Source organism: Macaca thibetana, chromosome 2 (genome assembly GCF_024542745.1).
Source record: "Macaca thibetana thibetana isolate TM-01 chromosome 2, ASM2454274v1, whole genome shotgun sequence".
Taxonomy (NCBI): domain Eukaryota; kingdom Metazoa; phylum Chordata; class Mammalia; order Primates; family Cercopithecidae; genus Macaca; species Macaca thibetana.
Window position 1 is genome coordinate 124549019 of NC_065579.1, and position 14788 is coordinate 124563806.

Below are 14788 nucleotides of genomic sequence, written 5' to 3' on the forward strand. Positions count from 1 at the left end.
ATTTCATTAGCAAGTTAAATGTAACTTCATATCTTCATTGCTTTCCATATTTTGTCGACTTTTACAGAAGCAATGGTTTTATAAAAAATCCCTTGAGCAGAGCAAAGACAATGTAGATATGTGGTTATAATGCTGTAGGAAAAATGCTGTTCTTCATTCTATATAAAGATTGTATGTTCTTAAATCTCTTTTACTCTAGCATGCTTCCTTAAATCAGAATACTCTGTTCCCTGAGAAGTCCCATCTTAAAGAACAACATTATCTTTATTTGTAATCACAGGCCTTCATCATTGCATAAAATATCTGAGCCTTCTTAGATTCTGATATTTGTATTTAATCAATAACCACATCCCTTTTTGATCTACCTTACTTCTGCAATTGTATTTTCCCAGTTGCGTATGTTTCATTGTGCAAGAATTCAATTGAAAGAGCCATTCATGTTTGCAAAAAGGATGATGTTTTATTATTGGTTATAAAGAAAAGAAATTTCACACTTTGTATAACCGACCCTTTCTGTTGTAGCACGGTGAATTCTGAAATTGAGGAACAAAGTTAACAAACCGTGGAAAGCAGGGCCACAGAAAGATCTTGTAGTGTTCTGACCACATTATCACATAAGACCTGGTGATTTTTATGTCTCTAATTGACAAGCATTCAATTCACATTTGAAATGCACAATCTTTGCATAATTTGAGGGTATGTAGAGTAGAAAGAATAAGGGAATGATAATTGAAATATTTAACAACAATATGGCATGGCCTCACCAATGATACCAGGTACCATATTATAAGAATAGGGTTCCAGAGACCCCCAGGTGTTCCTCCTTTAGTGACTAGACCACGGGTAGAGCGGTAGGTGCTCAGAGAGGAGCCAGGAGGGATGGGACATAAGGAAGCACTAGGAGGTGCAAGGCAACAACTGTTGATGAGTCGGTCTGGTAGTGTTTTAGTATTTTAATAACTTAACACCTGTGCCACTGTGTACCAGCTGGACTAAGAATTGAGTAGTGCAGGTAGTGAGAAAATTAGAACCCATGTTAGAGTTCCTGACACTGCCAATAATTCACTATGTGGTCTTGAATAAGTCAGTTCGTGGGGCCTCTGTTTTCCCCTGTGAAATATAAGAAGGTTGCATAAGAACAGCCTTATGTTCCCTTCCTGTTCTAGGAATCTATTTTTTTTTTCTTCTAATGATCTACAAGTTCTATGCATCGAGTATAGAGCTGTTTCTTCGAGCTTCTGAAAAGCAGAAATACTGTTTCATAGAAGGTGTGGGGCACTTTCATGCTCTGTGGTTTGTGAATAACATGATCATCAAACAGGAATGAAGCCAGCATTAACCATGGATGCACTGCGCTGCCAGCAGCAAGTTGAGAGTGGTTAAATGCCTTTTTAGAGGCAGTTTACAAATATTTTTAAAAGATGAATAGTTTTCAATGTTTGGGAGAATTTACTTCAAATTAGAAAAATGTGTTAATTTGCTGCAGAAATAAAGCAAATGGTGATTTTTCCTGAAATTTCCTAAGTCAGGAAAAACAGGTATTTTGGAGTTTTCTTTTGCTATTGCTGTTACCTTAAATCACACACAAAAAATTCCCTCAACTCTCCATTTCACTTTTGTGTTCTTTGTTTGGTTACTCATGCATGATGCTTTTTTATATCCAATGAAAATATTAAGATATATCCATTGAAATTTAGCACAAAGTAATGAGCAATGTATTTGCCCAAGGACTATGGAATTGTTTCTACAGAAAGTAAAGAAGATTCCAAACTAACTTTAATGTAGATGTGTTTTCACCACAAACTGTTTCAACTTATTTGAGACGAACCTCACTTTCCAGTCTATATCACATCTTTTTCTTAAAAAAAATAAGTAAAAGAAGTACTTGACATAATTATTGATCACTTTAATTATCAGACAAGGAAAAACATATGGTTTCTGATGCACATGCCATATTAAGAAGCTTGGTGCTGAATAAATACCCTCAACGTGTATTTCTTTCTAGTATCTATACAAATGATAGTTTTGTAAAATGAACGGAATCTGTTTTAATATCCTGTTGCTTATTGGACCTGACAAATAAAAATGAAGAAAGTGAAGAATTGATTGGGATCTTTTTTTTTTGAAACTTGCACATAATTCTCATTTATGCTTATTAGAATAACTAACAGCCTTTCTGTAACAAATTAAGAATATGAATAACCTGTTATGACATAGTCATAGACGTACAATAATATGGTCTAGAATTATAGTACTCTCTTGAAGTACACCATATTCAAAATTCACTGGAGATGTTTTAGAGACATCTGTTGTAATTACAGGAACATGGTTTCTAATTCATTTAATTCCCTTTCCTACCTAAACTGTACATATAAGTGAATTTTAAGAGACTGTATAAATAAATTTTTAATTACAAAATGATGTTATACAATACATTATTAATAATAACCAACAATACATAATGTTTATGCATGAGTCCATTAGAAAGACGAGCTAATGTATGTCAGTTCTAAAAGAATGCACTAATTTGTCCTGAATTTGTGAATGAGGTTGAATCCGTGATGCAAGCTGATGAGTGCAATAACACAGTGGCTTAACATGCTATTTCATAGTCAAGAAACATCTTGTACCTACGGCATTTAAGAGGTATTTAAGATTTCTTCATCACATGTGATCAAGAATCTTATTTTTCAGTGAGCCATGCGGTTGTGAAATTTGGAATAAGACCATTGAGTTGACAATACTAGCTTTCCTAGACAGGTGCAGAATAAAATGGCCTATAGCATCCAAGAAATGTGTACAGTCCTTACATTTCAGCACATGGAAATCAGTCTTGTTGTAATGGAATTTCCCACTGTGGCCAAAAGGACTGCCGGAATGTGGTTACTTCACTGTACTAGCGGTAACAGATTTCTGAAATCTCCATGGCCAGTTCCAGACACTCGCTGGTCTCGTGGCAAGATTCAAAAAGGCTGCAGTCCATGTCACAATTGCAGTTGCAATCATTCCGAGAGTGATTTTCATCCGAGGTGTGGTGATACCGGTGAGAGGGGCAGCACACTTTGGTACACACTGTTTCGCACGTGCCGGGGAGCATCAGGAGACAGTCCCAAAACTGGCAAAACAGACAGGCGAGGATAAGGGAGGCACACTCCTCTGTTTAAAGAAGAAGACCAATTAATAGTGGCACATCTGGGGGTGTCTATGAAGGGCGGGCATGTGTGCTGGGATACTTGATAACTTGATAGCCAACTCTTAATTATTTATCCACATTAGAGGTAATGTACACCGTTCTTCTCTCAAGCTCCCCCACCCCCATGCCAGTGCTCACTCTACTTAAGTAATTGCTTTATTAACTTCCTGAGCATTTCCTATTGATTCGACATGATCTGGTTATTTAAAGTGCTGTCACTTTTCTAAACTCCTTTATTTACTTTGCCTGCAAGGCTCTGGGAATCCACACAATTAGCTACCTCTTTGGAAACCTTGCAACTGTCTGAAAAATTGCAGGGACTCCCCAAATACTTGGGGCTTAAGAAGCAATTAGGACTGGGGACAAGGAGAGACTGTAGAAATGCCCTGTTTCTTATCATCAGGCTTTGTTATTTTTCAACATGGATTCCCATAAATCTGCCACACCCATATTCCAGTGCAAGCAAAAAGCACATTTCAAAACTTAATATAAATGCTTTTTAAAATAATCACAGCTTTTGGGTTGTGTTTTATTTTTAATCTCTGTTTCCGTTTCCCTCCAGTTATGTAAAGCCTTGATTTTATATTCAAGTTGTTTAAGTGAAATACGTCATCATATGCCTAAAAGGTTTTAAATCTTATCAATCCTCTTTAAGAAAATTGGTTTAAAAATTTACTACGCAGACTTGTAAAAATCTGGAAAGTATCTCTAAGGCATTGAAGGCAATTGGTAATTCTAGCCAAACAGCTGTGATGGGTTATAGATTATTATGTTTTTTGTTTCCATAAAGGGAATTAGTTAGAAGATGTAGCAGTTCTCTTGTTAAAACTATAACTTTTCTTTCTTTTAAGTTAAAAAAGTCTAAAAAATGTGTGTTTTGTAAAAGGGTAGGTAAGTGTTCATGTGATATATTATCTAATTAATTAAAATCAGTAATCTGAAGATTATTGATAATTGAAAGTAACATTCTAGCATGAATTGGAGAAAAATTTCTCCTCTAGATGGGCTTGTTAATTGATTTAAATTTGACTTTCTTAAGAGTCTATATTTGTCCCAATAAGAATGCTAATAACTTTGGTTTTCAGACTTTAGTCAATGGGGAGTGTATAAGCATAAGGAAGAGATTTTGCCTATAGTACCAGTGCTCTTATCGCCCTATTCATTTACTTTTCATTTTCCAGAAAACTCTTTTCTTTCATTATTCGTATAATTATTAGTCTGCAAGTGAAAGAAAAATATGGAAACATCTTATGAAAAGGAACAAATATTTTAAAGAAAGCCACTTTAGTTTCTTGTAAAAACACTATATAAACTTATAAGGTGAGTCCTGAATACAAGTAAACAAAAATCTTCTTCTTTCCTCTTTTTCTCTCTGTCCTCTTTCTCTTACCTTCCCTTCCTTTCTTCCCAGAATGATGGTGGTAAAGAACCACATCATGACTGTTATGACTACTTTAATTGTCATATATTGTTGCAGGTGCTGTGGCCATTACTCAGTATTTATAGTTTAGGCAGCAGATTCCACAATACCTCTACAGTGTACATACTCATCTCTTTGCCAAATTTGCTGTATTTTTCTTCACCTAGAGCCAGCTTTTAGCATGTGACCAACTCTCCCATATCTCATAAGTCACCACAAGCCGCCCACAAAAATGCAAGAGTAAGTTAGTAACAGTACATAGACGTTTCAACTATGCTTTTCTGAAAAGGAAAAGGCGGTCAAAGATGAGGGACATACAACCTCATTGAGTTTCACCAATATGAAGACCGCTGCTATAGCAGCCACTGGAAAAGAAGAGTCTGTCAGCAGATCATATTCCAAGTGAATACTCTGTGATCCCTCAGGCTGAATGCTCAGGAGACTTACTCAAGCTTATGACCATATAAAAATGAGTCCACTGGATCCTGTCCTTCATACATGCAAGGTTTAAAGTTTGCTTTGGAGCTAAGTAGGGCAGGAATGCAGGTGACCTTAAGGATAGGAGCTGGTGCTTCCTATCAGAGTGTGAAGGACCTGTTTGTAAAGTGGTCTTATAATTTCCTGAGAGTGTACAACCTTTTGGTTCAATTGCTCTTGCCAATGTCTCCTCAAGCTGGCAGACTCTGGAGGTCTCGTCTTCTGATGTATACTGTAGATTTTACTTACAAAAGAAAAAAAAAGTTTTGGCTTAATCCTTTGGCCAAATTGGCACTTGTTTCCTTCTACCCACCTATTTTGCACTTGAGAATAGAGCCCTTTTTTTTTTTCTGTTTCTAAGTCAGTCCTTTTTATTTGGTTTTAAAAGGCAGAGTCTCTTGCCCAAAAACAACATAGTAACATTAATGAATTGAAAACAGATTTTTCCGAACTTTCAAGTGTGTTCCACACTTTTCCTAAAAGGCATGTTAAATAGTTCTACATGAGCAGGTAAAACTGTTTTGCATATGGCCAATTTTTGTTTGCACAAGCAGTTCAGGGGAAAATTTGCAACTGTTTGAAAAGAGTGTTGGATTTCCTCTTGTCCTGAATGAGTATATTTTTCTTTGCCTGCACTATTTCCTGGGGATTTAGTGTTTAATAAATGTGATATTCAAAGTCATATCCCATGATTCGCACCCCTTCTCTCAGCCCATCCAAAAGTGTGTACCATATAGGCTATTGCCTGCTGCACATCCCTTCTGCAACGTCTTCAAAACATCTCACTTACCAAGGCCAAACTGCATTTTGGATCTCTCACTCCCCGGTCCTACGAATCTGTTTCTCCTCCTATTTTCTTTTATGGATGGCTCCTGAACACACAGATGAATTCGGCAGAAACCTGGTAGTCATTCTTTGTCATTTTGCTTTTCCTCATCATACCTTTCCCATGCAATTCATTGCTGAGTGCTGCTGATTCCACCTCAAATTCGTATTCAAACTCCACAAGCTGCTCACCACCTGCAGGGCCACCATCTTAGCTCTGGCCACCATCAGCCACCAGCAGGTCAACAGCAATAGCCCCCTGGCAAGGACACTCTGCTTCCACACCAGCCCACTTCAAATTCATCAGCTCCTTCGATATTTTTAATTCTAAATGTAAACAACTCACTCTCCTCTTAGAGAAAAGTGCTAAATCCTTGCCTTAGCCTACAAGCCCTTGCATGACTGGATTCCTGCCTATTTCTCTGACTTCTGGACCTACTCTACTTACTTCATACTCACAGCACTCCAGCCACACTGACTAAATTGCAGTATTTGGAATGCACCTGGCTCAGGGTCTTTGCACAAGCTGTGTTTTTGCCTGCATTGCACACCCTTCTGTCCCCCAACTTCACCCAACTCCTATTCAAACCTTTACGTTTTTAGCTTCAAACAACTTCCCTCTAAATCACATCCTTGCTGAAACTCTCACAGCAATCTGTTTTATTTTTGCTTCATAGCACTGACCATAGGATGGCATGAAATTAGTTTGTTGCCTCCTCTTACTAGAATCTACGTTGCAAGAGGCAAAAAACCATATCTCTCTCTGGTTGACTGACTAAATCAACGAATGATTCTAACAAGTAAATATTGTGGTCCTCATTTTTTAGATGCAAGGACTAAGGTTCAGAGATTGTTTCTGACTGTGCTAAATCCTCCCAACTGTAAGATTGTAGAGCAGAGATTCAAATCTAAGTCTTTCTGGATCCAAAGCCTTTGGTCTCTATCACACTGTTATATGTGTCAACTATTTTGCCAAAAGCCAGTCTATAGCCCTCTATACTTTTTTGGGGGGTGTTTATTTCTCTTCTCCTTCTTTATTTAGAACCTTTGTTTTGTAACTTTTTAAACATTTCTTTAAATTCTTTTTTTAAAAAAACATTTATTAAGTTCAGGGGTCATGTGCTGGTTTGCTACATAGGTAACCTTGTGTCATGGAGGTTTATTGGACAGGTTATTTCATCACCCAGGTATTAAGTCTAGTACCCAATAGTTATTTTTGCTGATCCTCTCCCTCCTCTCACCCTCCACCCTCCAATAAGCCCCAGTGTGTGTCGTTCCCCTCTCTGTGTTTATGTGTTCTCATCATTTAGCTCCCACTTATAGGTGAGAACATGTGGTATTTGGTTTTCTGTTTCTGTGCTAGTTTGCTAAGGATGATGGCATCCAGCTCCATCCATGTTCCTGCAAAGGATGTGATCTTGTTCTTTTTTTACAGCTGTGTAGTTCTCTATGGTGTATATGTACCACATTTTCTTTAACTAGTCTATCATTGATGGACCTTTAGTTTGATTCCGTGTCTTCACTATTACAAATTTTGTGCAGGCCTCCACATAGAGCTTATGCAGGTCTCCAAATAACCCTGAGTTGAGTACTATTATGATCGCTGTTTATGGATGAGGAAACTGAGGCAAAGAGTGTTTAAAGGCATGCCCCAGGAAACACAGGCTATTGCGGCACTGTAATTTGAATCCAGACTGACTCCTCCATAGTTTTTAACTAGGACGCCAACCTATCTTCCATAGTATGCTCCCAGTTTCCTTCTGACACACTTGAGCATGGCACAGGCCACTGCTGGCTTCTTGATGGCCTGCTTCCCTCTCCATTCCCTCCTCTTGCCCTCCTCTGTGCTGGATTCCCAAGATTGGCAAAGAACATTTTCCAGTTGCTCTTAGTGGCTTCTGTCCAGATTCAGACAGTAGAAGGCAGTAAGTGGAACCTGCAAGATGGGAGGAAGAGAAAATTCAGGGTACTTCTCCTCTTGCTCTTTGCTTTGGGTGGTGTCTTAGGCAGTGGTTTTATCTTCTCTTTGCTTTCCTCTCTCTCTGAGTGTATATCTTCCCTCTGTGGCTCTGGCTAATGGCAGTGACTGTGGTCTAACAGTAGTTAGTGACTAGTGGTCTATCTGATAGTGGTTAGTGACTAGTGGTCTAACAGTGGTTAGTGACTAGTGGTCTATCTGACAGTGATTGGTGACTGACTAGTGGTTTATCTGGTAATGGTTAGTGACTAGTAGTCTACTTGATAACAGTTAGTGACTAGTGGTCTATCTGCTAACGGTTAGTGTCTAGTGGCCTATTTGATAGTGGTTAGTGACTAGTGGTCTTTCTGATAACTGTTAGTAACTAGTGCTCTCTCTGATAGTGGTTATGACTCGTAATCTATCTGGTAACGGTTAGTAACTAGTGCTCTCTCTGATAACGGGTTAGTAACTAGTGCTCTATCTGATAGTGGTTAGTGACTAGTAGTCTGTCTGATAACGGTTAGTAACTAGTGCTCTCTCTGATAGTGGTTAGTGACTCGTAATCTATCTGATAACGGGTTAGTAACTAGTGCTCTCTCTGATAACGGGTTAGTAACTAGTGCTCTATCTGATAGTAGTTAGTGACTAGTAGTCTGTCTGATAACGGGTTAGTAACTAGTGCTGTATCTGATAGTGGGTATGACTCATAGTCTATCTGATAACGGTTAGTAACTAGTGCTCTATCTGATAGTGGTTAGTGACTAGTAGTCTGTCTGACAACAGTTAGTACTAGTGGTCTCCAAGTTCATACCAGTGCACTAGGAGGCCAGTGGGACGAAAGGAAGAGGTGGGAGGGGCTTCTTGCTGTTGCTAACGTCTGGGTGGCTTACTGTTCACTGTATTTGACTTTTCTGCTCTTCTAATACCTTTGTCACAAGTTATTTGTGTATTAAATCTCCTCTATAGGACACCTGGCATCCTGGCAGAGGCTCTAATCACTGCTATTGAAGTGTCTACCTGGCTTTCCTTCCTTAAACCTGAATTAAAGAAGGTTTAAGATGGATCAGAGACCTGCAGGCTGCACAGTCAACAGTGGTGTTTCGCTGGGAGCAAAAAGCCATGACAAAAACCCCCTTGGGGTTCATTTCCTTGCTACACCCCGAGGCACCTTTAGGACACGGAGGCCGTGATGTGCAAAGTGATACCCTAATGACACTGAAGAATTAACACAGCTTCCAGAGGTGTTAAATGTACAACTGGGGACTGGCTAATTAGGAGGGAGAATCTCTCTCACTAGAAAGCATCATTTTAAATTAGACTGGAAAAGATGGCAATGCAAGGAGGTTCCACAAGTGTATTTGAGGGGAGCCTTATGGCTGCGGTCCTGCACTCCCTGATTCTGCCCTCCCAACTTTGGATCTTGCCATCTTGGTGCCCATGATTAGGAGGTGGGAGGGATAAGAGCAACCACAGTAGTTCCTGAAGCATTTCCGAGCTGCCGAAGCACACCTCCTGCTACCCCAGGACTCCTTATCCTAAGTGGCAAGAATCGTTCTCCCAGAAGTGACTCCAGACAAATCACAATCATTCCTCTTCCTCCTCAAAGCAAAGAAAAAGAAAAGAGCCAACATGATACCAGCCCAAAGCCAGTATTTTAATACACTAATATGCTATCACAGAGAATTCAGCATCATAATGAGATTCGTGACACAATGAATCCACTGATTACTAAAAGTTTCCAAAAGTATAAAAATCAGTTCCCACTCCCCCACATTGAGTTCTTTAAAAAATGTCTGTAATGTAGAATGGGAATAAATAAAGAGTGATTGAATGCCTTTCTCTAGCTGGGGTATCATCCCTGATGTTATCAATTTTAATAGCTACTTAAATATGTCAAGATCTATTTAAGTTCAGACAAGCACAACTAACACTCAAGTCAGTTCTTTAGAACTAGAATGACTAGATTTGGGTGATACTAAGTAAATTTGTGCTTATGTTTTTTTCTGAGCAAATGAACTGAAATAATTATAAAATTGAAACATTTTATAAGGTGACACTAGTGCATTTAATTGTATGAAATTTACAGTGTAGAAAATGCAATCATTTTATTCAGTAGTCCATGGTGTAATTAAGACTATTCTTTTGAGGTATCTTGTATTTATGATTTTCCTCTTCCACCTGGATGAGATGCCTCAAATTCAAAATTATACATCAATTAGATATATTCTCAGGATTATTTTTAAGGGGACTGTTTTCTAATATCATATATATTTCTGGTTTTCTTATCCACAGAGAAGATTTCACAATCAGAAGATTGCAGAAACAGAAGTGGGGACACGGATAGTCCTCTGGACACTTTCCATTTTATTCAGGAAAGGGACCACACACGATGAACCACAATTTAGTAATAAAGTAATGTTTCAGCACACAGTGTGTGATGTGCAGTAAAGATCCTTTTAAATTCCCATCAGAGCACACACCATGAACTGTGCTAATGGATGTAACACATTTTACAAAATCTGCATGTGTGAGGCTTTTCCATCCTGTTTTAAGTGGGGCAATGTATATAAATAATAGATATTAGCAATTAAGCATCTATTCCTACGCACTCATTTATACATTCGAAAATAAATTAGCCACAAACTACATGAAAGTGGATGCAATATTCTCTTTTCCCTTCTGTTTTCCCTGCTGTTCCTGAAAGATATTTCTGTATTTATCTCAGTACGAACAATGACCCCAGATCTCAATTTCTGCATCCTTAAATTAATTACAATTACTATCGAAAATTCTCTAAAATGGAATGAGTCTGACTTAACTCTTGATTTCCTTGATGTTTGCTGTTTAGGATAATAAGAGTTTCTTATCACTCTTTGGGGGTCTTAGGCTGACTTCTTTTCCTTTCTCTTTTATCCGGGTGCCAAAAGCTCTTACTTCACTGGGGAGATTTTTCACACGGGAGGAAAAGGACAAGTGGACTATCACCTATGTGGTCAGCTTACAACCTGAATTTCCTGGAAATGATCTAATTTAATTATCTTCATGGATCTCCTTTGCTCTTTGAATGAAGAGTAGTCAGCTATTTTTTTTTTTTTTTTTTTTTTTTTTTTTTTTTTTTGCGTGAGGCTCTTGGGTGTCAGTTGCCATTTTAATGAAGTAGTGATTTGGACCCTTTCCTGAGAATACAAGAGTTCAGGTGTCATGCTAGTTGGCTTGGCCCCTCTTATTCCTCCAGTATCCCTGATAGGTCAGATCACAGTGATTGTGGGGGGAAGGTATGTTTCACTGTGTGGATATGTACAATGGCAATTCCCAGTCCTGGAATTTAACTTAATTCAATTATTCACATGATAAGCAGCATCCACACATTCCTGGTAAAATTTGATAAAATGCTGTAGCATCAAGATGCTTTTAAAGAGGCCTCTCTGCCATTACGTTTTCTTGACTGGGATTAATCTCTACCAAAGCTAGAGACTTGAGTATCATCCTGAATTCAGAGTCATAATCTGATAGCTACAGGTCAAAGTTGGCCCAATAATGTGTTGTTGGGAGTATCTTGAGCTTTGTAAAATAAATGCAAGTAACGATCAACACTGGAAAACTTAGAAATTTTATATAACACTTCTGGTCTCTGGATTTTCTTGGAAACTTCAATATCTGGCAACTCTGGCCCTGTATTTCCTTTTGGCAACAATCAGCTGGTACTGTGTTGAGGCAGTGACCTTTAGATGAGCCATGTGCTCTCCAGCTTGCCATAGTCCTCACCAATTCCTATTGTTTACTTCCAGCCTACTTAGTATTCGTATTATCCGCAGGCGACTACAGGCAATTAAGCCTGTAGTTTCTGGCCTAAAGCATTCATGACAACATATGCACAAGATACCACATATATAACATGTGTTAGAAACTTTCCTTACTTTCCAAAATTGTAATCACAATCATGGCTAAAATTGAGTACCTACTGTGTACCAACTTTTGTACTAGGTGCTTTATACATGTTATTTTATTTGATCCCCAACATATCCCATGGTGTTAACGAGCCTATCGTATAATCGGAGACTGAAATTCAGAGATGGTAAATTTAAAAAACACGTCCAGTACTATACAGTTAATAGACTTCAGAGGCAGAAGTGAAACTGGTGTGATTCCAAAGGTGCTGTTATTCAAAGTTTATTTAATCTTTTTTCTTATTTTCAAAAAGTAAATATGAATTTAAATGTAGACCAGAAACCATACCTTATTACATTTTCCTTTGAGAAACTCCAGACTTTCTTTAAATGCAAATGTAGATACTGAACACTACAAAATTCTTGAATGGTTTGTCTCCTGTAAAGGTCATTGCAAAGTTAACCTGAGTAAAATTCCATATCTTGGTGTGGAGTCCATAATTTTGAACTTTGTTTGGCTGATTGTTTATTTATCACCAAACCAATTTGAAATTGGCTTTGCAAATGAAACGTACCATTTATATCATATATAGGGATGGTTGGGTCTAGGTTTGCACTGATGAAAATGTCTAGGGATGATACCCAGGGGAACCACTCGTTTCTCATAGATTGCTGAGGTAAGCATCTTAATTTTTTATGCTGTCTATATTTATATATTTCCAGCATTTTAATACTATTTCTCTCTGCCTTATTCTCTCTGACTAGAGGTATAGACTGAATAGTTCCATATCTGAGGAGAGAAAGAAGTTTTCCATTTTTCTTTATCTGCCTCATAGCCCCATAGCAAGAATGATTATGTCTCACCCCAGCTATTTAAAACATGCTGCCTCCGATTCCCAGCTTTGAGAGCAAACAATCTGCCAAGCGCCTCATAACTGCAAAGTGACCTTGACATATGTCATTCACCAGAGTTTTCAAATCAGAGTCTTCCTGTTTAATATTCATAAAGACTTTTTTTTCCCTAACAGCATATGTGATGATTTTACAGGGGATGGGGGTTGGGAGCTTTATTTAGAGATGGTTTGAATTCTGAGAAACATACCATCAGTGTCTCTGTGATGAACTGAAGTATCAGTTTGGAGGTAAGAAAATGTTGTTTGGCATTCTTCAAGGGAGGACAGTGATGTGCTGGATTCTGACAGTTTTTTCTCATTGGGGTTTTCCTTGGCTGGTCCATCTGTGATATTGAATTCAGATACTGAATTTATAACGATAGCATTAATGGGTTTCTCATCTGCATGCTTTTCATTTGTGAGTTGCATATCTAGACGAAAAAAGAAAAAACACATACAGAAACCCACTATAGTTTATGTGACCTAGTGACCTAAGAATGGACATTTGCAGAAATTTTCACATTTGACTTTTCTAAGATTGAAGTCTTAAGAAAAAGAATGAAGTATTATTGAGCAAGACAATTTTGAATAAAAATATAAGAAAGAAGAGTGCAATCATAAAATTTTATACACATTGCAAACTTTACCTATCATGGCAATTTGTGACACTTATTTCTACTATTTTTTTTTTTTTTTGGTGATAAGTAGGGAGAATCAAGCAATTCATTCACTTGGATCAACAAAATCTCATAGTACATTGCCAGCCTCCTCTCATAGTGTATTAATCTGAAGAGCAGGATAAGGATCTCATATGGTGGGCAATACTGCTGAGTTATTCATATGATCTCAATCAAGTCACTTTATTACTTTGTTTTTACAAACCTCATTTTCCTCCTCTCTAAAAAGAAAAATGCGTATAAATGAATAGTCTATAAGCTCATTCCTGCTTCTGTCCTCATAACCTCACAGTGGCTTTCTCTGCCTTGGTATTTAAGTTCCTATTCAGGTGATAACCTGTATGGCTTTGGGGGTATGCTTCTTGGGAACATGCTGTATTTCCATGTAACTGTCTGGCACAATAGTTAGAGATGTTCAGGGAATTTCCAGCAAAGTTCTTGACTGAGATTCTGGTTTGGAGAGCCATAGAGAAGGCTGAGAAACCCCAAGTGTTCTATGTATTTTACATCTCCTGTACAGTTGGCCCTCTGTATCTGTGGGTTTCACATCCCCAATACAACAAATCCTAGATACACAGATAGAAAATATTCAGAAAAAGTTCCCCAAATAACAATGTAACAACAAAAATGACACAAATAAAAAACAATACAGTATAACAACCACTTACATAGCATTTACATAGTATTAGGTATGATAAATAATCTAAAGATCAAGTAAAGTATATGAGAGGATATGCATAGGTTATATGCAAATACCACATCATTTTATATTAGGGACTTGAGCATCTGAAAATTTCGATATCTGTAGAGTCCTGGAATCAATTCCCCTCAGACACTGAGGGACAACTGTATGCATTCTCCTGCCACATAATGATTGGGAGTCTGCTCTGCAACAAACGCTGGGCTGTATACTGGGGATAGAGGGATGACTAAGACAGGCATGGACCTTGACCTTCATGAGCATCAAACGAATCATCAAAGAAATAACTAAGTTACAGGATTGAGAAGTGTAAGCATATCATAATATCATGTCAGAGAGGACCAGACTGGGTCATGGTGCAGTTAATTTATAACTTCCTTACAGGCTCATGATGCCCAGGAACAACTTAAAACCTGAACAAGCAACAGGCCTCGTGGCTTGGTGGCACAACTGGGAGGTGGTCAAGAGGTGTCTTTGGGAATTACATTACCATTGTTAACACAATGCCTTGTTTGTTGGGTAATGCTCATTGAGTGACTGAAATTAATAATACAGTTGGCAACCTGGTTTGATTTTGCCATGCTTATGCAGCTCAGTGCAAGAAATATATTCTTGCCAAGTCCATCTTTATTTCCCTTCCAAGGTTGTTTCTTAGTTTAGGGCCAATGGAAATGTCTACTGGGTTCTGCCTTCTAAGGCAATGGGTTCTAGACTTTTCTGCAGAGTAGAATCACCTGGGAAATCTTTTAAAAATTC

At 38.0% G+C, this 14788-nt stretch overlaps 1 protein-coding gene across 2 annotated transcripts in view; it reads right to left on the minus strand.

Annotated features, from left to right (window-relative positions):
- Positions 1-438: 438 nt before the first annotated feature.
- MDFIC2 (MyoD family inhibitor domain containing 2) overlaps positions 439-14788 on the minus strand; it is a 112340-nt gene continuing 97990 nt past the window's right edge. For both annotated transcript variants that reach the window (XM_050778553.1, XM_050778552.1), the window contains 2 exons: positions 12865-13086; positions 439-3156 (listed from right to left, as the gene is read on the minus strand). In XM_050778553.1, coding sequence (XP_050634510.1) covers positions 2897-3156; positions 12865-13086 — 482 coding nt within the window. In that variant the 3' untranslated portion in view covers positions 439-2896. The remainder of the gene's footprint in view (positions 3157-12864; positions 13087-14788) is intronic.